Below are 24,158 nucleotides of genomic sequence, written 5' to 3'. Positions count from 1 at the left end.
GTTGTGTCAAAGCTAAAAAGCATACAAATCCATACATAATGCTATGCAACTATTTGATCTAATATAGATCTAACATGAAAGTGTTAAGGCAGTAATAGCATTTCACAGATAAAGGCTAAGTTCTGAGACATGAAAGCTTTTAGATAATCCATAAAACAAACCTGAGACATCTTCCTCTTGCTTTGGAAAAAAAAAGAAAAGCAATTTTCTTACTGAGTCAAAGCTTTAATATATAAATGAAGCATTTAATAAACAATATATTAAACTATTGCAATAACCTGGAGTAGATGTTCTGACTGAAATGGTGACCAGCAAATACATTCTTTCTCTGGCAGAAATAAAATTAGATTTTCTGATTGAGCCTGTCACCTAATTACGGCAGCCCTCAAATTTGGTTATTTTTATTTGTCTGTTTTTGGTTTTGCTTTCCTTCCTTGAACTGGGTTACAAACATATTAAATAAACCAGGAAATCTCCCAGCACTCACCTCACTGTCTTCTTCATAAACCTGGCTCTCTCATCGCTGAAAGCGCCAGATGAATTGAGCCTAGGTACATAAAAACAGATTACAGAGCTTCTGGATCTGGTTGACTTAAAGAGGCATCCAGATTGGTACACGATTATTTTTGCTGCCACAAGTTTCTCAGAGTAAGTAAGCTAGGGCAGCCCCAAATTACAGTCTCAGCCCTGCTCAAGGCACAGGAAAGGGTAGATAACAATGTTTTGGAATAGCCAGTGCCAAAAAAATTGAAACGTATTGGGTAAGTCTGATTTCTACTGTTGACTTTGGGGCCTTTAAAAATACTGGCACAGATTTTTTCATATTCAAGAGGTACATCTGTGAGATTTTATTAATTAAAATTATATAAAATGTTTATTAATAAGAATTCCAAATTATAATAGCGCTACTATGCTGTGGATTTTTTTAAAAGTCTACCTGGGATCCAACACTATCCCATGAAACACTTTTTTTTTTCTAAATATTCATACTACAAATTAATTAATTCTGAATGAGTGGGAGAATGTTTAGCCATCTTTCTTCCTTTTCGTATTTTTCACTCCTTTCTCTTACCCCGGCACCGCTCCCCCCACACATACAACGATCATACACTCTTTCTTTTATAATTTTGATAAAAAGATTCCAAAAAGCTTAATGAAATGTAACAAGCAGTAAGCTTTTAGGACACTTCACAACTTCCTTTGTACATTTATGAGCAATGAAAGTTAAAACTCTAAACTTCACTTTGTGCTTTTGCGACCTTCCATCACTTTTTAAAAAAAGGTTTTCAGGTTATTTACATAAACTGAACATATATATTTTGTTCAAGCTTTAGGTCTTCACAGTTACCAAAGTGACCTCCTGCTTAAGATCACTAGGCTGGCTTAAATAGCACAGCCGATCTGATCGCCACCACTGAAATCCAATGCAATCCTCAAAACAACCTCCCAAGACTAATTCTGACTTTCCAAAACACAAACACTGCTGCCATCTAAAAAATTATTTAAAAATAAAACTAGGTCCATTATAATGGGACTTCCCCACCATGTTATTTAATAAAGACCATCAAGATATTTCGTGGCATTTTTCACTGTTCACCAGGCAGACACAGATTCAGTCTCCCTGCCTTCCACAGGCTAATGGCCAGATTTCCAATAACTTCCTGGAACTCAATAATCAAAATGGCTTTAAAATTAAATTAAAATTTTAAGTACAACAAGAGTTTAGAAGTATAACATATGAACTAAATCAGTTTGGAAAAGATATTCTGTACTGTGAATATAAGTTTAATAAACATGCTATAAAGTGAAAAGGAACACATCTTTCAGATCCAATTTTGAGATTTTTCAATTCAAATTTCCAATGAGAGAGGAGACTTTGCTTCAAATTGGTTTTCATGATGTCAAAAACACGTAGCTGATTTAATTAAGCTCATACTATGTATTTGAATCAAAATTGGTTAAATTGGTTGTACTTTTCTATCTGCTGTGACATTATAAAAGACATTGTCAACCTTTCCTTGACCAAAATAACTAATACCATTTAGTGATAAAATAACTAATACATATTGGTACTGAATAATTATGTAATATATATATATACATCTTGAACACTATTTGGTGATTTTTTTTAACCTATGAGATTTATTGAAGTAAGTATGTTATAATCACAAAACTTTAAGTTCAGCTGAGCTGATAAATTTTTTTTCTTCATAACTGAAATTCTGTACTTTAGTAACCAAACAAGGTATGTCTTCAGCTTGGAATTTTTTACAATTTAACAATTTATAGTTTAAAATTCATGAAATCACTGAACCCCACTAAATCAACTACAGTTGATTTCCTTCTGAGCAAATAACTATGACTCATCCCATAAAGTAAGAGGAAGCACATCAGTGGGCAAGAAAAGATAAATCCACCCATAGATATTAGAGCTTAACTAAGCTATTTTATTGAAAAAGTGAGAAGAGAATTTCTGGTCTTTATTTTTTCCCTTATGACCCCAGATCACATCCGATCTTACACTGAAATTATTCATCTTTGCATATGCAACAATATTTCCTAAAACTGCTTAATACAATTTTCTATAGAGCATACAGAACATAACCTTGGATCCCACCCAGCAAGGCATGGTTACTGAAATGCCTCTTTATTAGGTAGTTCTGTGTATATGTACATGTGTGTTTTAACTCCAAAGAAAGCTCCCTCAAGAAATTATTATTGGCAACATTCAATATATGTAAAAAATTATTTGGGCCCTTTAGCTCTTTCACTCAAAACATCTCCTGGAGCCCCTACACAGCCCAGGGCTCATGAGGTACTATTCTGAAGACACGTGTGCAAAGCACATCATCTGTGGGTCAGTTGGTTTAAGCTCATTTTAGAGACTAATTGAGAAAGTGGCGCGGAGGATCGGGGCGGGGAGGGGGGGGACTGTAATTTTACTCCCATCCCCCGACTTGCATAATTATAAAATTTCTGCTCGCCTCTGGCTTCTCACTGGCACCCTTTCTCCGCTTGTAACTTTTGGACAGCACTATCAAGGAGCTCCATAGACTCTCTGAGAGTCACATTGATTTTAAATGACTTGGGTTTAATGGTTAGGCCGTAATTAAAATCCATTTTCGAAGGCTCGTCTGGATTGGCCTTGAAATTGCATTGGTGAGCCAGGATGGAGATGAAGAGAAACAGCTGCATCTTAGAAATCTCTTCCCCGATGCACCGCCGTTTGCCCACAGAAAAAATCATCACGCTGCTCGCCAAGTCCTTGTTGATGAGGCCATCCTTGTCCAAGAATCGGGTTGGGTCAAAGTCCTCTGGGTTCGACCACTTTACCGGGTCATGATTCACGGACCACTGGTTAACAAACACCACCGTGTCCTTGGGGATGTGGTAGCCCAAGACAGAAGCGCTGGCCGTGGTGGCGTGCGGAATGGTGAGGGGCACAAAGCTGGAGAAGCGCATGGCTTCATAAAGAAAGGCCATGACGTAGGGCAAGCGGGGCTGGTCCTCCAGGGTGGGCAGCCGGTACCTACCCACCACTTGATCCAGTTCTGCCTGTACCTGCGCCTGCACTTCCGAATACCTGTTTGGTATTAATGGCAGAGAGAGAAAATCAGTGAGGAACACTGATCCTTCTTTCCTCTGGAAAGCCCATTACAATTTATTTTTATACCACCGTTCTTTAAACTGGCTACCTGAATCAGTAATTGAATTAACATTTCCAGAAAAAAAAATCTAAAAGTTTCCTAATTTATCACTGTATTACAAGATGGAGTATAACAGTTATATTTCCTATAATAAGTCTCACACAGCTCAAACTCTCTTCCCCATCATCAGTCAAGAAAAGGGTCTAAGTTTTCTCAGACTGAAAAAGCACGACAAGGGTAAGGACGACTTCTCTCCACTGGATACAGCAGAAAGTGCCAGGGACATACAATACTTTTTAGGAACTCATGAAAACTCATTTCTTTTAAAATCAGAAGAATAAAAGCTTTTAGGCCAATGAAAATGTTTTATAATTTTAACATGCTAATCTTTGTACCAATATAGTCATAAAGGTTAATTTAAAAAAATTTTATGGAGTAAGGTGTCTACAAAGGCAAAAGCACTTGGGGCCCACAAAAATTAAAATGTAACCCTGAAAGTGAATTCTTTTTTTCTTCATCTCCCTAGACAATTCCAGAGAACACAATGTTCTCATTTCATACAAAGATCATTGGTATCCTGATAGATAAAAGTACATATCTTCTAACTTTAAAAGCAAATCCCTAATGTTCATGAGATTATGGTACAGACTGCAATATTTATTCACTGTTGCTGATAAAACTAGTACAATCCTTTTGGAAAACAAAATCTTATTACAAAGCAAGATCTATAAGGGTAATTCCTCCCCACTCTTTTAAAAGCCAGTGATCTATGTCTGGAAATTTATTTTCAGGAAATAACTTAGCAAGTATGAAAAAAGTAACCATAATAGATAAAATTTTAAATATAGCTGAAACATTAAAATATAGCAGAAACATTTAAAATAGTTCAGTCTTTAAAGAAATGTTTAAACAAACATGAGAAATGACTATATAATGATCTGTTACTATAGCAAAATATTATATGGCCATAAAAATTACTAAAATTATGTAGTAAAAATTACAAAAATAAAGTTTAAAAGACAGGGAAATGGCCATTATAGTAAGTGGAAATGTCAGAAGTAAAAAAATGTGTCATTATTGCAACTTTGAAAAAAAAATTTAAGTGTGCCTGTGATGACATTATTGGTAATTTTTCAGAGATTTGCAAACTTTTTTCATAAAGGGCCAGATAGTAAATATTTTAGGCTTTGTGGATCAAGCTCTCTTACCTCCCAGCTTGTGCTATGGGGTGGAAGCAGCTATAGACAATACATAAATGAATGGGTGTAGCTGTATTTCCATATGTTACATAAAAAAGTAGGAAATGCAATTTGCCAACCCCATCATATTGTCTTTTCACTAAAAAGAAGAACTTTTCATCAGCTATAGTGAATTGAAAGTGACCCCCAAATTGATTTATTCCCTTTTGCTGCCCAATTGGAGTACACGGAAAGTTCAGTTCAGCTCATTGCCAACAAAGGAGTACACGGAAAACGATTTACAATTCGGTTTCTGGTGAAAAAAAAGAAAGGCAGTTACAAAAGATAACATGCTCATCTGGGGAAGCAAAGGATTTATTGATTCCATTTTGGAATTGTCTTCCTCCTGATCTATTATTGACTCTCATTATGCGATTTCTGCCCCTCCTCCATATGTGTTTCCATGATATTAATACTGAAGAGTGATTTTAAAAATACACCCCCCCCTCCAACTGTGAAAGCAGTATCTAAGGAAATACAGGATTCTGATGCAGTGGATTCTAACAAAAGAAGTTTTTACTTTCCAGCTTCCCTTACCTGTGCGCCAGATTGCATAACCAGGATTTCTGGTCTCTCAAAGCAATCAAGACTTGCCTTGAATGAGACATTTGCCCCTGGGGTAAGGATACCAGATAAAATAACGGCCGCCCGTGTAAATCAACGGCTTGTCTTTTAATATAACTATGACCTATGTAAAATTTATGTTATATTTGCTTATCTGGGGATACCGAGACATGTTCAATTCGTGCGTATACAAATTTAGCAGAGGTCCGCGGCTGAGGATTAACTAACCCAGCCGAGCCCAGGGATCCGAGAGGTTAGCAGGTGCCTCGCAGATACTCAGCTTCCCTTTCTATAAGAGACGCAGCTCAGCATTTGCTAAAGTTACGGCTTCTCCTATTCTTTACGCCGACACCTCTACGCCTAGAGCGGCGGTTTTATACGCCCAGCACAATCCGCTGGTTTTTGGTCGCTTTCCTAAAGTTTTGGATTACCGTCCTTGAGGCTCCGCCGCGAACACTAGCTATGTCGCGATACAAAGCCTCGAAGGGCGCGCTTTTGGCTCCAGGGCCAGGCGGCCTCCAGTCAGCGCTGAAGACCAGCCGAGCCGATTAGGCGTGCTTACTTAACATAGTTTTTACTACGCTGCCCTTTCCTTCGGACCGTTTCCAATTTTGCTTTTCCGTGCCAATGTGGGAGATCGGGGGATGATCTTGGGTACTTAATCTTGCTATTCCAAGTGGTTTCACACAAATTTATCCCCCCTCGGAGCGGTGAGCTCCAAGATCAGCGATGCCGGCTGTCCTGGCGCGGTTGGGTTGAGAGTGCACAACGCATTCCAGCCAGCACGGTGCCTTCCAGAGACGCGCTTTCTGGACTCGGTCTCAGCTTTGGCAGGTGGGGACCTGCAGCGAAACCCCAAACCCTCATTGAGCGCTAGTCGCGACCTCAGCATATTCTAATTCCACTCCACCTTTTACAGAGGGAGGGAGGGAGGAATGCCGACCCGAGCCTCCTGGAGGCTTTACCTGGTGAAGAGAACGAGCAGCCACTGCAGCGCGGTGGAGAGAGTATCCTGGCTGGCGCCGAAGATGTCTGTGATCGTGGCCGGCACGTAGTCTACGTCCAGGCGCGGGCCATCATCGCCCGAGTCAGCCCCCGCCGAGTGGATGAAAGCGTCCATCATGTCGCGGGGGGCGGCCCCGGGCCGGAGGCTTTCGCGGTGCCTCAGGAACTTGTCTAGGACGAAGTTGCTGAAGTTGCGATTGAGCTGCTCGAATTCACGGAAGGCGGTGCGCACGGGGTTAGGAAAGCGCTGCAGCCAGGGTAGCACGTCCACCAGGCTGCCCGAGCCCACAGTGCGCCCAAACTCCTCGTTGTGGCTGAGCAGTTCGAGGAACTCGGCGTCGTCGTGGCTGTAGCGGCAGCCGAAGCACACAGCGCTCATGACGTTGGCCACGGCCACCAGGGTCAGCGGCCGCGGGTCTAGGAAGGCGCCGCCCGCGCTGCGGCGCACCAGCAGCTCTACCAACTCCCGCACCTCGCCTACCACGTGGCCCTCGAGGACCTGGCGGCCGCGCTGCTGGCGCGTGGAGAAGTTTCGCATCGTGCTGTGCGCCGCGCGCCGCTGCGCCTTCCAGGTCTCCGAGTACTGGCCGAAAGCCAGGCTGCGGCCACCGGACACCACGCGGAAAGAGGCGAAGGGCGGCCGGTCGGCGAAGGCCGCGCTCTGGTGCACCAGCGCCTCGCGGATGGCGCGCTCGCCGTTCAGCACCACCACCCGGCAGCTGCCGAGACGGATCTGGAAGACGTCGCCGTAGCGCCGCGCCAGGCGTGAGAACAAGAGGTGCGGCGCCGAGCCCATTGATGCCGCATTTCCGATCAGCGGCCAAGCAAAGGGACCCGGGGGCGCGGAGCCCGGCTGCCGCCGCCGCTGCCTCAACAGCCATTGGCCCACGTGCACTGCGGCCAGCACCGAGAGCAGCAGCAGGAGCATGGTCTGCTGGGCTGACAGAAAGGTCGGCGACAGATGATCGTCCGGGCTGAGGCCGGGGGCCATGCTGGGGAGAGAAGGGCGAAGGCGTGACACTCGGGTAGGCAGAGAAAGACGAGGGCGCCCCAAGCTCCTACCCACCTGCCTCGGGCCACCGTGCACTGTTGGAAAGGCAGGAGGTAGCGCGTAGGTCAGATCAGGGCTAGCTCACTGAAGAAGCAGTTGAACACGCCTCTTGCCATCCCAAACCCATTCCCCAAAAGTGAGGGGAAGGGTCTTGTTTCCGCCTCTCTATGACCCGATTCCCCCGACCCCGCCCCAGCCGCGTAACGGTTCCTGCAATTCCAGGACAACACAGCGGGCATCAAGGAGTGGCGCTCAGTTCCCTCTAAATGCCTACCACCCCGGCCCCTGCGACCCCCGCCACTTCTGACCTGCGAGAACCCACGCATCGCAAGAGGCCGCAGGAAGGCGGCTCAGCTGACACACTGACCTGCCAGGAGGCGCGGTTTCCAGCAGCGCCAGACGGCCGGCTGGGAGAACGGACCGGGACTCTTGTGGGGTTCAAGACCGCAATCTCAGTGTCTCCAGAAAATCGGAAGCCGGCCCTGGACACCTGTTGCCAGCTCTGGGAACTTCAGCGCCCACTCTGGAGTCTTAGGGGTCGTCAGAGCCGGGGGCGCTCGGTCTGGGATAGAGACGCAGAAAGGAGTTTTCTTTGCCGAGCCTCGCTGCACCTGAGCCTCGGCAAAGTCAGGGTTTTCTCACCGCGTGAGAGTTGCTATTGAGGGTCGGTGAATGGAGTCAACTGCCAGCCCTCACGCCCCCCCGCAAGGCTCTGACAGCTGGCGTCGCAGAGGCGTGGTCGGTTTGCACAGTCACTCTGGAAAGTAAAGCGCGCCATCCCGCCTCTCTTTTTTAAGGTCTGTAAGTGGGGAGGAGGCAACCGGACCTGGCGGGGGCGGGGCTTGCAGGGGGGGCGGGGCGCCCTGGAACAGGCCTCTCGGACTACGACTGGGGTCACCGCGCGCTGGTGGTCACGCGAGGCAGTCCCTGCGCGCACCGACGGCCTTGGAGCAGTCGCTGGTGGCTTTCCTGGAAGCGGCGGCGAGAAGTTTTCGTTTCCCCCAAATCACCCTTCCTCACAGCCACTCCCGATCGAGGCCGCAGTTTTTCTGGACGCGCGTTCGGGACACCACCTGAACACCACTCCTGCGCTTTCGGTGGGAGCGCGCTCCACGCCCCGAGAACACAACCTCTCTACCCTCTCCGTGGCCTGGGCTTCCTTCCCCGAGAGAAAAGCGCTTGAGATCCTCGGGCACCCTAACTGGGAAAGGAAACCTGTCAGCTTGGAAAAGAAAACTCGGTTGTGATGAAGGTTTGCCTTTACTGCATCCCGAGTTGCTTTATTTGTATTTTAACGTTCTCGCAAGCATGTCGACCCATCAGGTCGGGCCCTTTGGCGAGCAAAGTTCTCCTTCCACCTTGGGCGGTGAGATCAAGAAGCCCTGAAGGACACAGCTCCCCCGCCCCGGAACCCCGACTTCCTTGGCATACAAAGGCCAGCGCTGGCGGGCCGCAGCTGCCTGGAGGTTTCCCGCGTAGAAACTCCTCCAGGTGGCGCCGCCCACTGGAGAACGCGGGGCAAAACGGGCCGCGTCGGAGAGCCGAGCTGGGACGAACCCTGCGGAGAGCAGGGGAGGGAGGGCGCTCTGAAGATTCCTGGAGCGGGGGGGGGGGGTGGGGGTGGGTGGAGAAGGAGGAGGCCAATCTCCGAGAGCCTGCGAACTTTATTGGGTTGAAAAGTTTCTTCTGCTGTCGCCTCCCCCTTGCGTGCGGAGCTGTGCCTTGCGTGCGCTGCTTCTGGAAAGTCGGCTCTAGTCATATCCCTTGGCGCTTCTCACGGCACCTGACACGCCGAGGCGGCGGCGGGGGCGGCGGCCGAGGGCGAGATGCCGACCGCCACCACCCTCCGCGGCGCACGCACAACCGCGCCCTCCCGGGCCACCACTTTAAGGCCGGGTCTGGGCGCGCGCGCGCTCTGAACGGGGACTCAACTCTCCTACCCAGGGGGAAGCGCCAAGGCGCAGCACCCTTTCCTGCCGGCTGGTACAAAGCATTTTAAAGACCCTGGAGAGAAAAGATCTTTTCCGAAAGGTTGGGGAAAGGGCGAGCCCGGAGGATGAATGGTAGTTATTCAGGTAGGAAGTGTGCTTCCGAGCCTCGAGGGTTATCAGGAATAAGTAAAGAAGTTGGGCGCTTACCAAGTAACAGCCGTGTGCTTTGAGGTTTACCGGCGCGGCAAATCTCTACTGTGTGCCAGTTTACAGATGAGGAAACGGGTTCAGAAAGGTTATATGATTTACCCAAGTTCACACGCATACATTTACAATCATACGATATAACCTTAAATAATTTCTTTCTCCAAGTAAATGATTGAAATGCTTCCCTGGGCAAAGTGAGGTGGTTCTCTACTCCCCCATTCTCCCTCTTATTAGCTAATAAGAGGTGGACCCAGGATTGGAACCCTCAAAGTTGCACTCCAGCTCCATCATACTCATTTACGCTGAAGAAAAGCCTCAGATAAAAGGCACAAATGCATTCTTTCCTGCTTGCCTTAAAAAAAAAATCAGCTGGAAGAATTTTTAAAAGTAATTTCTGGGGTTTTTGGCGGCGGTAGGGCAGGGAGATTTGTTTTAGAGAACTGAATCTTGAGGATTCTAAAGAAATAGTATGCTCATCTTTTGCAGGTAAATTGGTTTTGAATGAAGGATCCCTGTGGACTGTGCTTCATAGCTGACTTTGAAATAACTGGTTAAATTCTAAAGAAAAACAAAGAGACTTCCTAAGAGTTTCACTTTTTGAAAGGTTGAAACCAACATTAAAATATCTTACTTGATAAGAAAATGCCTTTTTGTAAAATTCTCCATTCAGTAGCTTTTGAGAGGTTCTCTGGAAATGAATTCACACTTTATTATAGGGTACTCAGTTCTGTAATAAAATTAGTTTTTGAGCAACTGAGTAAATAGGAATTGGTTTCCCAGGGCTCTGCTGGCATATATATCATTTGAAATGAATTTCGTAGCAACCTTATAATATCTAGGTTTAGCAAGACCCTTGTCTAATAATTGAAGACTGCTGTCTAATAATTGAGACTGAGGTATCAGTCTCTCATCAGACTTGAATTTAGTAGACAAGAATTGTGTTTGGGCTACTACCAATTTTGAGCTGGCAACGTTCCTGAAAGCTTTTATCACAGTATTTCTACCAGAATCAGAGGAATGGAGGTGCTTTTAAACCAATTAAATACCTATCTTAAAAACTACAAAACAGAGCCGTTTCTAAGACCTCCTATATAGCTTTTGGATAAACTAGATACATACCTGCCTGCCACAGAATATAGTTCAACGTACCCTTCAAGCCATGATGCCCTGGACTCAGCTCTTGTTGCAGGACAAGGCTTTAAAAGGCAGAGGAACCAGCTGGGTAAAGGCTGTCAGAAAGATAGGCTTTATCAGTTAGGACAAGCCAAAAAGACTGGCTGTGGCAGCACTGGGCTTTGGCTTCTCCCAGGCTTTTGGGTGTAGACCTCTGTTGGAAGGCCCATCAAATACCTGATGAAGACTCAGGGTAAATCCAGAGAGGCCTGCGGGTACCCTTAACACAGCTCATGGTGGAGCCCTCACTCTAGTGAATATCCATACCAGACTCTTAAGTTATCAGTTTCTTAAAGCCAGTGTCTAAGGCCCAGGGATCTCCTTTCAGTCAATGACACACAATATGGGGATTTTGCCCACCCCTAAACTCACATTTGAATTGTTTGGTACAGATAACTTTCAAAAGAACAAGGAAGCTAGAGAGATAGTTCAAAGAAGAGATTTAAAATACCTTGTATTGTATTGACTCCATAGAAGAGAAATCCAGCTTAAGTTTGTTTAAGCAGGACAGAAAGGCACTGGCTTACATGAAGGAAAGGATAAAGGTGGTACCTCACAGGATGGAAGGACCTGGGGCTGCTCTCCCACTGTCTAGTATGCTAGTCTCTGCTTGAGCTTCGTCCCATATACTCTGTTCATGTAGCGGGAAAGCTGGCCATGGTCAGCCTCAAATTAACTACCACCCCCTAAAAAAGAGAACATGTCCTTTTCAGGGTCATTATTCAGGCCCATGGAAGGACTCCATTGTGCCAGCTTGGCATCAGGCCACCCCTGTGGCCAAAGGGGTAAGTCTCTTTTCAGAAAAAGAGAGATGGGGGTAGGGAGAACCTGCTAGGAAACAAAAGGTAAGAGGCCCTTCTGTCCTCAGGTATCCTGCTTTAGTCCTTCACTTCATTTTGGGTTGAAGAATAACCCAAAATAATAATAATAATAAATCAGCAACTGAGATAGATGCTTTTTAAAAAAAAATTATTTATTTTTTGCAGTGCCGGGTCTTCATTGCTACATGCGTTTTCTCTAGTTGGAACAAGTAGGGACCACTCTCTACTTGCAATGCACAGGCTTCTCATTGCTGTGGCTTCTCTTATTGCAGAGCCCTGGTTCTAGACTTGTTGCAGAACACTGGCTCCAGGCTTCAGTAGTTACAGCACATGGGTTCAGAAGTTGTGGCTGGTGCACTGGCTTAGTTGCTCCAAGGCATGTGGGATCTTCCTGGGTTAGGGATCAAACCTGTGTCTCCTGCACTGGCAGGCAGATTCTTTACCACTGAGCCACCAGGGAAGCCCCCAGATACATGCTTCTTGTCTGGAACCCATAGCCAAGAATGCTCAGCCGTTATGTCATCAGTATAGAAGTTAGTTTTCTTCATGGGATTTTGCTTTAGCAGCTCTTCAATATGGCTAGGTATGTACTTAAACTAAACACAGTACCCCAAAGATGAGATCTTGTCCAACCCTGAGAGCTGTGGTTACTTCCCACCAATCATGCAGTGTTTCTTTTTAATGCAAACTAAGTTTTAGGGCTATTTTAAAGTATCTAAGCTTGTGATAAATTAAGGTCTTTATCTTTTATCTGAAGACTTAATACCATTCTGAGTCTTTCATTGCACTTGTGCAGTTGATTTTTAAAAAAAATATGAGATTTTACATTTATTTCCATTAAATACATTTTGAAGCTTCCAGCCCATGGAGGCCATGTTGATACTCTTATGGCGTCTGAGGCCCAGAGATCAGAACAAAAGCTGGAAAGTAATATGGGGAAAGCAAGTCTAGTGGCCAGGTGACCCCTGGCCCACTCTGGACTACTTCTATGACAAAAATCTTTGGACTTTGGTTTATATTATATATTTACCTTATTATGTATACACAATATTATATATATACATATAAATATTTAATATATCATGTTACAATATTAAGGCTTCCCAAGTGGCACTATTGGTAAAGAACCCACCTGCCAATGTAGGAGACTTAAGAGATGCAGGTTCAATCTCTGGGTTGGGAAGATCTCCTGGAGTAGGAAATGGCAACCCATTCCAGTATTCTTGCCTGGAATTTCCATGGACAGAGGAGCCTGGCCCAGTGCAGTCCATAGGGTCACACAGAGCCAGACACGACTGAAGCGACTTAGCACTCATACATGTTATAATATTATACAATTTGTATATATTATTTTTCAGTTTTGACCAGATATAAATTCTTAAAACACAATACACGCATAGTATATAAATAGGCTGTTGTTGCAAAAGATTCAATCAGTATATAGGAATATGCAGAGAAATCGGAAAGCCCATACTACCCCTTCTCAGATGCAGCCACAAGAATCGTGTGTCTTCCACTTATGTATAGCATATGCTTGTACATATGTATGTATTTTTAATACAAATGAGATCATACTAAAATTACTGTTCAGTGATTTTTTTCAACTTAGCAATTGTCTTGGCAACTTCAACAGAAGGTATAGATCTACCTACCACATGCTTTTAAACTACTGCGTAATATGACTGTAACATAATTTATTTAGCCATTTGTCTTCGAAGACGGTTTGTGTTCTTTCCAACTTATTTGAGACTCCACTGCGGTGACTTCACTTTTCTGTGCAATTCTCTATACATTCGCAAATGTTTTCCCAGTGGAGAATCTTGAACCAAAGGGGTATGCATTTTAAAGGGTCTTGCTACCACCTCCTTGTCTTCCACAAAGACAGCCAGTTTGCATCTGGAACCTGGAATTTTGTACCCAGTTCAGTTCAGTTCAGTCTCTCAGTCATGTCCGACTCTTTGCGACCCCATGAATCGCAGCACGCCAGGCCCCCCTGTCCATCACCAACCGCTGGAGTTCACTCAAACTCACGTCCGTCGAGTCGGTGATGCCATCCAGCCAACTTATGCTCTGTCGTCCCCTTCTCCTCCTGCCTCCAATCCCTCCCAGCATCAGGGTCTTTTCCATTGAGTCAACTCTTCGCATGAGGTGGCCAAAGTACTGGAGTTTCAGCTTTAGCATCATTCCTTCCAAAGAACACCCAGGGCTGATCTCCTTTAGAATGGACTGGTTGGATCTCCTTGCAGTCCAAGGGACTCTCAAGAGTCTTCTCCAACACCACAGTTCAAAAGCATCAATTCTTTGGTGCTCAGCTTTCTTCACAGTCCAAGTCTCACATCCATACATGACCACTGGAAAAACCCATAACCTTGACTAGATGGACCTTTGTTGACAAAGTAATATCTCTGCTTTTTAATATGCTATCTAGGTTGGTTATAACTTTCCTTCCAAGGAGTAAGCGTCTTTTAATTTCATGGCTGCAACCACCATCTGCAGTGATTTTGGAGCCCCAAAAAATGAAGTCTGACACTGTTTCCACTGTTTCCCCATCTATCTGCCATGAAGTGATGGGACCAGATGCCATGATCTTAGTTTTCTGAAAGCCAGCTTTTTCACTCTCCTCTTTTACTTTCATCAAGAGGCTCTTTTGTACCCAGTAGCATGTGCCAAAAAACTTTTCCTTCTATGAAGAATGATTGCTTTAATTTAGCTTTGCAAATGTAGAATGAAAACAAAACAAAAGGATTACTTGTCTTTCAGATCTATTCTTTACTTTAAAGAATTGGTATGCTTGTGCTCAGATCATCTCCTCTTCTTGACGGATGAGGGAAATCCCCAGATTAAAGCTGATAAGACATTAGCGGGGAGCATTCTGGATTTCCGTATCTCTATGGAAGACATCACAGAAGCCAGGGTGGGAGAGTGACCTCAGCGTGCCTCGATGTCCCCTCCAAGATGATGACAGTTCTTTACAGGCCCCTGGGCACAGGCCCAAAAAGCCTTCTGGGCTTGTCTAATCCTCCAGAGGAGATTAAAAGCTGTAAAGCCAGCATAACACATCATTTGGAGTTTGGCTTCTGGAGCCAGGCACTCTCGGGTGTAAGGCCTAGCTCTCTGACTTATACGTAGCAACCTTGGCCATGGTAGTTAACTCTTCTTAGCCCAAGTATCCTCATTTGTACAAGAGGGATCATAATATCCCAACCACAGGGGGTCACTGTGAGGATTAAATGAGATATTATGAGGATACCAATCAGCACAGCTGATGGCAAAGAGTGAGTTCTCAATAAAAGTTAGCCGTTATTTATTATTGTTACCACTAGTACTATGCCCTTATTCCTGTCCAATAAAATCAGAGTCACGCAAGGACTTGGACCTCACAGAGATAAACATAGCCTGCTCGGTTCAGTGTGACGCTTTGGGGTGACACACCCTCACCCAACCGCCTGCAACCTCCTGGAAGCCTCAGGTGACAACAAAAACGGCCGCCTTTTCTTTCTGAGGCAGCACATGAGTGGTCAGCAGCCCCCCACTCCAGAGCCAGCCAGGGTCTGAGTCTGCCTCCACCTCTCATAACCAAGTGACTGTAGCTGCTGTAAATCGCTCTCTGGGTCCAGTTCACATTTGGGTAAAACAGAGACCATGCCAGTACCTGCTTCAGGACTAAACGAGCTAATACATGTACAGCTTTTAGAAGAACAGTGCCCGGTACCAGGGAGGGGCTCAGATGCATCAGTTATGATCGTTACTCTGAGGGAAGCCATTTGCTGCTGCCTGAAAAGGCCAACCTCAGAGCCATCTCCTCTTGGCAGAAGGGCTCAGCATCAACAGCCAATTTGCGTTTTCCTCCAGCTCCCACATGGAGCCATGCAGTACTTCTTCCTCACCTTGTTTCACCTCGCCCGGATGGACATGCTCCACTTCAGGACCCTCAGAGCAGAGGCAGTTCTTTAGGCAGGAGGATGCCATGCTCCCAAAAGATCCCGGACGAGGCTGAGCCAGGTGCCTTCCTCCAAGCCAGGCTCTGGGCCAGTCCCTCCCACAGAGCAGAGAATCTGGGACAGCACTCGGGCCATCACTGCCGGGGAGAGTTAAGAAAACGACAGTCCACGCGGTGCACACCGGAGAGGACCCAAGGGAGTGCTGTCATGGGACCTCCAGGGGTTGGCATGAGTGAAGCCATGCTCCCTGGCTCCCCAGAAGAGACCACCTACATTCTTTCCAGTACAGGTCTGGGTGAAAGTGGGCTGTGGCTCAGACCTGCGGCACCCAGAACATCGAGCAGCTGCACTGAAGAAGCTCAGGCCGTCTGGGGAGCCTGGACCAGAAGGCTGGGCAAGGAGTCTCTCCACCCCTCCTTGCTAACTGCCAGGGAGGAAACGCTCCTCCGGCCACAGTGGAAAGTCGAATTCAGCCATCTGTACTGTGATGGTGACTAACCTTCTTTCCTTGAACTATTGTGCGGAGTCAGCCTGTGGCTTATTTGTTTTACGGGTTGGATTGCAGAAGGAAGTCAGGACTTCTCAGATTCTGAGCCTTAGCAGCACGCACCATCACCTGTTTTCAGGTGCAGCTGGTGCCTCTAACCAGGCCCCCAGGGCTCCGTCCGTGGTTTCAGGGAGCATCTGGCACCCCCACCTGAGCTCCCGGGTTGCCAGGTTACCTCATGGAATACCTGGGGCTCTGGGGTAAAATGAAAATCTCCATCCCATTTAAGAACACATGACGGGCTCTGAACCAGTGGGAATCCTTGTGCCCTTCTTCTGCTGGGCTCTGGGTATCATACCTGCAGCTCCCGGAAGCAGCTCAGAGAGGTGAAAATCAGATTACAAGTGTCATTTCATTTAACACGGAATAACCACTACAATAATTTTGAGTGCCACATGCAGAACTCTGTGCCCAGTGAAATGAGAGGATCATCTTCCTCTCCGATGTTGTAGTTGTGAGGTCAGGCCAGGACTCACTCTCCTCTGGTCTGTTAGAGTGCTGAACACCACAAAGCAAGTCATGACAGAGAGAGGAAAGGAGTTAATTTTCCCTCCAAGTGCCGGGCACTGTATTCAGTGCTTGACAACTTCATTTACTTCTCCCAATCATCCTGAATGTATAGCCATCGTTAGCCTGCTTTACATATAAGAGGATTAAGGTTCAGACACGATGGACTATTTGCCAAAAGTCTTACACGTTACAAGTGATTTTTAAATTTTTTGTTGGAGTATAGCCGGTTAACAACGCTGTGATAGTTTCAGGTGAGCAGGAAAGGGACTCAACCATACATATACATGTATCCATTCTCCCCTCCTATCCAGGCTGCCACATAACATTGAGCAGAGATCCCTGTGCCATACAATAAGTCCTGTTCGTTATCCACTTTAACTATAGCAGTGTGTACCTGTCCATCTGAAACTCCCTAAGTATCCCTTCCCATTTTCCTTCCTCTCTGGTAACCGTAGAATTCATTCTCTATGAGTCTATTTTGTAAATAAGTTCATTTGTATCGATTTTTTTTTTTTTTAGATTCCACATATAAGGGATATCACATGATATTTCTCTTTCTCTGTCTCCCTTACTCACTCAATATGACAATCTGTAGGGGTCAAGATCTGTACTCCGGTCTACAGGCTCCAAAGCCCACCCGGACCATAGCGGTCAACACTCGTTAACTGATTGCCAGTGTCGTGAGCTGTACAGCAGCCCCTCCTTTCTGACTCTACACTGTGTGTATACACTTCCCTGGCACCCACATGCCCGTGAACGACCTGGGTGATCCCAAGCCTCTCCCCACTCCCCCGGGAGAGACGACATCCTCCAGGAGGCCAGGACCCCAATAGGAAAAGCCATCTTGGTTCCCGTGTGAGATGCAATTCAGACCTGCCTTCTCCTCTCCTAGTGGAGAAAATTGCCATCTGTCCTGCACAGTTCAGTCTCTGTAATTTACAACCCAGTCTTGGGAGGGTTTTGAAAAAATTTCCTTTAAGACAGTGGCTGGAATGCAGCCTCCACATGGGCTTCACGACTAGATCTGCTACATTCAAATGCATTATATTGAACTTACTATAAAATTCACACTATTCCAGACTCCCAGAAATGACAGTTTTATTTAGAAGTAAGTGAGCAAAGTGATGACTTCATTGGTCCCAATGCCAAAATCTTAGCTCAGTGTTTCTCAAATGTTTTGTGTTCAGGACCTCTTTCTACTCTTAAAAAAATGTTACAGAAACCAAAGAGCTATTGCTTCATCTAAGCTTTATCTAAATTCCATGGATAGTGGAGCCTAGTGGGCTATAGTCCATGGGGTTGCAAAGAGTCGGACATGTCTGAGCATCTGAGCACACATGTACAATTTTAGAAATGAAATTTATTCATTAAAAATAATAAACTTAAAACATGTTTACAGAAATAGCATATTTGAAAATATCTGTTTTCTAAAACAAAAAATATTTAGTAGGAGTGGCATTGTTTTACATATTTTACAAGTCTCTTTAATTTCTGATTTAATAGAAGACAGATGAATACTCATATCTGATGCTGTAACCAATCTGTAGTGATATCGAATGTCAGGTAGCCCCTGAAAGACCCCTGGTGATCTTGCTAGAGAAGAATGGGGAGAAGGGCACAGACTACCTTATGACCATAGTTTTAACCTTGTGGATTTCCTGAAAGCATTTCAGGGACCACCTACCCTCCCAAGAAGTCTCTGGGCCACACTTTGAGAATCACCGTCTCAGTTCAAATGTATGATTTTTCTTGTGAGAAAAATCCACCCTGAAGTATTAATATCTAAAGAACTGTGGTCTTGACGTAGGAACTTGGTGGCAGTGAGGGTAGACTTCAGAGGCAAACATGTCCCAGTGACTGATTTTCGGAGGAAAGCCCCTGAGACACGTGTGGGCACTTCTGAACAGCTGGGCTATCACAGACCCAAACGATGGGTCTAGTGGGGATGGTGCAGCTTAACCCCCAAGCAGGGCCAGAAGGAAGAGGCAGAGTGGTACCCACATCTCTGCTGCCCGGAGCCCAGGTGATGTCTGAGTCAGCGACTGGGAGAGTGTGGCTCAGACGAAGGGGGTGGGGAGCTCCTGCTCAGGTGTGGGGCCAGAAGGGCATCCGAGCCACATCCTGAGATCACAGCGGCTCTTTCGTTAGCAGCTCTGCCAGTAATAACAATGGTAATAGTAATGATGTACTACTAATAATGGAAGAACTACCATTTCTTGAGCACTCTGAGCCAGGCAGAGTGCCAAGCACTTGACATGAATCATTTTATTAATCCTTCACAACAAACCCTCTAAGGTAACTATTAACCGTAATCCCTTTCCTACAGACAAATAAAGCAAGACAGGAGGAGTTGGTGTTATCAACCAAGGCCACGCAACTTCTGTGGTAGCTGAGCTGAAATGTGAATTCCGGTCTACCAGATCCCAGAGGCACCCTGCAACCTCCGCTCCAGGCCAGGTAAGCAAAACCACAAGAGCCAGAGACACGAGCATCACTGGTTCCTATCAGGTGAAGCACAGGGACAGACAGGACACCTTCTCCCACTCCAACCAGCCTTTTGGAGGCTTCAGAGCTGAATTGAAGGGATTTCCTGGTGGTCCAGGGGTTCGTTCCCTGGTCAGGGAGATGGGATCCCATGTGCCTCTCAGTCAAAAACAACAACAACAGCAAAAAAACAAAACATAGAACAGAAGCAGCGTTATAACAAATTCAATAAAGACTTGAAAAATGGCCCACATTTTTAAAATCTTATTTTTTTTTCTTTTTTAAAAAGCTGAACTGTAATGGGGTCTTCAACAGTGAGGGAGGTGGGGTGCTGAGGTGACAGCTTTTGGTGCATGGGTCCTTCGCTTAGTTATAGGGCCCCTCCTGTGCCCTTCCCCACACAACTCTGGTCTTCCAAGAGTCCTGCCACTGTTGACACCAGCCAGGAAGCGCAGGCATTGGCCCAGCCACCTCTACTCCCCCCCTGAAATCTACAAGATGTACCCCCTTTCAAAGCTCCGACATGGGGTCCTTCTGACTCCTGCTCCCGGCAGACCAGCTGGCACAAGGCCACCTCCACATCCCGCCCCTTCTGAGCTCAGCTGCCCAGAGGTGTGAATTTCTCATAAGCAAGCTCAACCCTCCACCCCCATTCCCTGAAAAAGCAAACAGAGATCGTGTGAGAATTCTCTTCCAAGGCATCATACCTTCTCCCTAACCAGAGGCTCCAAGGAGTTCAGCTTTGCACGAGCTTTTAATTTGCATGCAGACAAGCACAAAAGACCCAACCGGATATACCTGTTATTTCCCAATGACCTGAGAGCCCGAAGTTTATGTTAAGCCCTGGGTTAGGGCTCGGCTTGCACGCAAGGCTCTAGGACTCCCGCAGGCAATTGAGAGGTGGTGGTGGAGAGGACAGAGGAACAACTCTGAAGTGACAGCACATAATTTAATTCCCCCTAAGCTTTCCAAGCATGCAGACTGTTCCTTTTGTGTCAGCGTATAACCTAAGTGATTTGTTCTACTCAGGCAAGAAATGTCTAATTTAAACCATATTGCAGCTAAGCTCTCAGTGGAGAAAGAGAGCTCCCTGCAGCTTGGCTTGTGCGTGGTGGGGCCGGATGGCAGCTGAGGCAAAGCAGACTCCTGCAGCCCCTGTGTTTCTTACCCAGGTCATGATTGGAGAAACATGCATTCTTGGGCTTTAATCACCACACTCACTCTTCTGTCTTGTGCTTCACCCCTCGTGAATGGGTTTAATTTTAGTAGGAATGTTTACAGGAGAGTGTTGGCTTGATGTCTCTGATGTGTTCGGTCTGAGTTCCCTCTGAGCCACCACTGGCTATGGGACTTCAGGCAAACCTCTTAAACTCCAACCGCTGTTTCACTGTTTTCCCTTCTCTGAAAAATAGCCAGGAGGGTGCAGGTTGACACGTTTTAGTGGAAAGTGACCAGGTCTAGAAAGAAAGAGATCTGTGTTCCAACCCTGCTTTGCCCCTAAGTAGCTGTGGATTTGAGACAAGGGACTTTTCTGTAGGCTTCTCAGGTGGTGCAGTGGTTAAAGAATCTGCCTGCCAATGCAGGAGACACAAGAGATGCAGGTTCGATCCCATGGTAGGAAGTGTCAATCCACTCCAGTGTTCTTGCCCGGAAAATAACATGGACAGGGAAGCCTGGTGGACAGCAGTCCATGGTGTCGCAGGGTCAGACACAACTGAGCATGCGTGCGCTTTTCTCTGGTCATCAATTTCCTCATCTGTTTTTTAAAATAAGGGAATTGGCAGCGATGGTCTTTACAGTTCCTTCAGCTCTAAAAGACTATGTATGTCCTAAACCACTTCCAGCTTGACAAAATAATCACCATTATTATTATAATTATTATTAGTATCTGATTCCCTTCTATAATTCCAAAGATTTCACTAGCCAGGAAAATCTTGTTTTACTTTTTTAAAAAATACTTTTATTTGCCTAAATTATGGAGGATACTTTACTGCCCTCTCTCCCGGCTATAGGATTTCATATGGAGGCTCTGCGTCTGTCTCATTCTCCATTGAATTATCGAATTTCCCCCACAGCCACGCCAGACTATTAAAAAGTGGTCTCTAAACACAGGCTCCATTACAAGGCTGTTCTCTCAGCCAGAAGTGCCCCCTCCCATTTGCTGCTGTGAAAATTCTCTTTCCTTTTCCTCCCCTCCCCATCATGGAATGAATTGTTTTCCCCTCCGGATCCCTTGAGCTATTTGCACTGTGATTGCATTGACTTTATTCTATCTGGTGTTATTTTTGCTTTCCTATCCAGCATATCTTTGCTCAGCTAGACCCTCAGGACCTGGAAATCATCGTGGACTTGGTCACGTGTATAGCCCAGCCTCCCCACTGTCCTCTCCCTTCCCCTGGCACCTGGTATACATTCAGTGTTCATAGAGGAATTAAGTTGTTGAACCCTGTGGATTTCATCCTAATGGGATAAGAATGCTCCTTGGGTTAGAAGTTCACAGCCAGCCAGGGTTGAGCAGTGCAGATCCCCACCCGCACCCCCATGAAAGCTCACAGAGGCTGGTGAAAAGAGGGAGGCTGTGGACGGAGGGTGATGCTTGGAGGTCCCAGGAGAAAGCCGGCTTTTGGGTGATAGGCAAAGTTGGTCTAGCCTCACTTGGTAAAAGGGGCCACATACGCCCTTATCCTTTGCGAGGCTTAGAACCAGCCGAATGACCCTCCTGTCTGCTTGTTTTGTAAATAGGACCCAACTCAGGTCGCTTGGGAGCTCTTCTGAAACTTTAAAAAACAAAAATTGCTGTTTAGCTATATTTGCTTATACTCCTCCTTCTTCCAGTATATGGTAACTTCCTATTTTTTTAAATTTACTTTCCCCCCCAGTTTACTTACTTATTTAATTTTGTGGCCGTGCTGCACAGCATGTGGGATCTTAGTTCCCTGACCAGGGCTCAGTACCCATGCCCCTGAATTGGAAGCACAGAATCTTAACCACTGGACCACCAGGGAGGTCCCCGTAACTTCCTTTGAACATTTCCACTTGCCCTACCCTGGAATGCATCTAGGTCTTTGCTGCCTTTGGTGTAAAGTCTTGTTTGAAGACATCAAGTTCTGTGTGATTTGTCTTTTCTCACTAAACGTGAATTCTAATTTAAAACAAATTCCTTACTCTTTTACTAGGTAGAGATTTTGCAGAAAACAAAATTCTCATTTTTAAATGAATGAGGATTCAAAACATTAGCCTAATGAAAGAAAGTTTAGGTTCAGAGCCTTTACACACAGTGGTGGTGGTGGTGAATTCGCTAAGTCATGTCCGACTCTTTGCGACTCCATGGACTGTAGCCCTCCAGGCTCTTCTGTTCTTGGGATTTCCCAGGCAAGAATACTGGAGTGGGTTGCCATTTCCTTCTCCAGGGGATCTTCCTGGATCAGGGATCAAATCTGCATCTCCTGCATTGTAGGCAGATTCTTTATTGCTGAGCCACCAGAGAAGCCTTAAGCATAGTAGTAGAGAAATGGAAAAGCCATGTTGTTGGAAAGGTGATTTTAAATTCAACAGAGGTTTTACAATCAAAACAGAGAAATTTTGTCACGAAGAGTGACATAACAAAGAAACAGGTTCTGAGATCCACCTTTGATTTTAGTGCTTCCGGGGAAAGATTCTGCACATTTTGAGTAATTTCTTCAGAAAAGGATCAAGTTCATTGAAAAGGCGCAGCATCTTGCTAAAAATTTAAAACTAGTGAAAGAACCAAAGGTCAAGATAACTGTGTTCTCAGAGGTACCTTTTTCTTAAAATATGTGAATTATCTCACCAAAGATATTTGAAAAATCTGCGTGGTTGGTGCACACAGTCACTTTTAGTGGGCCCCAGCTCACTAAAAGCCAGAAGAGGAGGAGAGGTCATTTCTGGTGACCAAGAGGGCAGTAGGTTGGGAATTCACTGGAGGGTGGTTAGTGTCCTTTTTCTTTAACACTGGGATAAGCATGACCCATGCAAATTTACAAGACATTCTCACCGGGTAAGAAGAGAGAGAAGGCTGAGACAAGTTAAATAAACATTTGAGAAGCGAAGCAGATAAAACCTGCTTGCTGCCACAAGTGCCATGGGGGAGCAGCATTCCTGAACCAGAGGGAAAAGTAATGAAACCTCAGGTCTCAGAGGGGAGAGGTGGCTAAATGCTGACCTTTGCCCTCCCAGCCCGGTTGGAATGCTGGCTTAGAGAAAAAAGAAGGGTTGAGGGGTTTTTACTTTTTAATAAAACATCTCAGAAATGACCATGAACAAGGCAAAGCTGACTCTCACAGATAAGCCAGGGACCAAGGAAAGTAGTGGCGGTTAGAAGCTGGTGGGTGGTAGAGGAAAGTGTCTCCAGCGTTTAGGTCAATAGACCAGAGCAGAGAAATGAAAGTGCAAACACCTTTGGGGAAAAGCCAGCCAGTCTTTTTCCTTTCTGAATTGAGAAGGGACATTTCAAGTCCAGGAAGGGTAGGGATGAAGGAGAGGAAAGAGCCAGAAATGTGGGGAAGCTATATGATAGCTGACCTCATAATCTCCCCCAAACGATTTCTTTTTAAAAAAACTTTTTATTTTCTATTGGAGTATAACCAGTTAATAATGTTGTGATAGTTTCAGGTGGACAGCAAGGGGACTCTGCCATATGTATACATGTATCCGTTCTCCCCAAACTCCCCCAACAATTTCTGTAATGATTGTGACACCAAGTACATAGGAACCCCTTCACGTCTGCCCTAAAGATGTCTGTTCATCAACAGGAGCAGAAGTTGGTGGCAGAATTCCATGATTTGCAAGGTGTTTGTCACACAGGGAGAAGCAGTGTCTTCCCTGAGTTCCGAGGGCCCTGGTGACACTTCTTTGGATTTAAAACTTTTCCTTGAAACTCCTGAGCATTGTGAAATGAGAGAAAATGTTTATCTTGGAGTCGTAATAGCACCAGCCACAACCTCCATGGCCAAAGGTTTAAATCCTCTGGAATAATTAGCCTAGAAAATGCAGGAGTCAAAACAGCTCTACAAAATCTA

General features: G+C 45.6%; 1 protein-coding gene across 1 annotated transcript; it reads right to left on the bottom strand.

Annotated features, from left to right (window-relative positions):
* Positions 1 to 1,043: 1,043 nt before the first annotated feature.
* On the bottom strand, positions 1,044 to 8,272 carry CYP1B1 (cytochrome P450 family 1 subfamily B member 1). The gene is made up of 3 exons (XM_069583529.1): positions 7,873 to 8,272; positions 6,415 to 7,446; positions 1,044 to 3,583 (listed from the first exon to the last, which is right to left on the bottom strand). Exons 2-3 carry the CDS (start codon positions 7,443 to 7,445, stop codon positions 2,995 to 2,997), a joined length of 1,620 nt encoding a protein of 539 aa, XP_069439630.1. The 5' UTR covers position 7,446; positions 7,873 to 8,272; the 3' UTR covers positions 1,044 to 2,994.
* Between the last annotated feature and the right edge of the window lie 15,886 nt (positions 8,273 to 24,158).

This window comes from Ovis canadensis, chromosome 3, assembly GCF_042477335.2.
Source record: "Ovis canadensis isolate MfBH-ARS-UI-01 breed Bighorn chromosome 3, ARS-UI_OviCan_v2, whole genome shotgun sequence".
NCBI lineage: Eukaryota > Metazoa > Chordata > Mammalia > Artiodactyla > Bovidae > Ovis > Ovis canadensis.
This window is presented reverse-complemented; position numbering and strand designations above follow the sequence as displayed.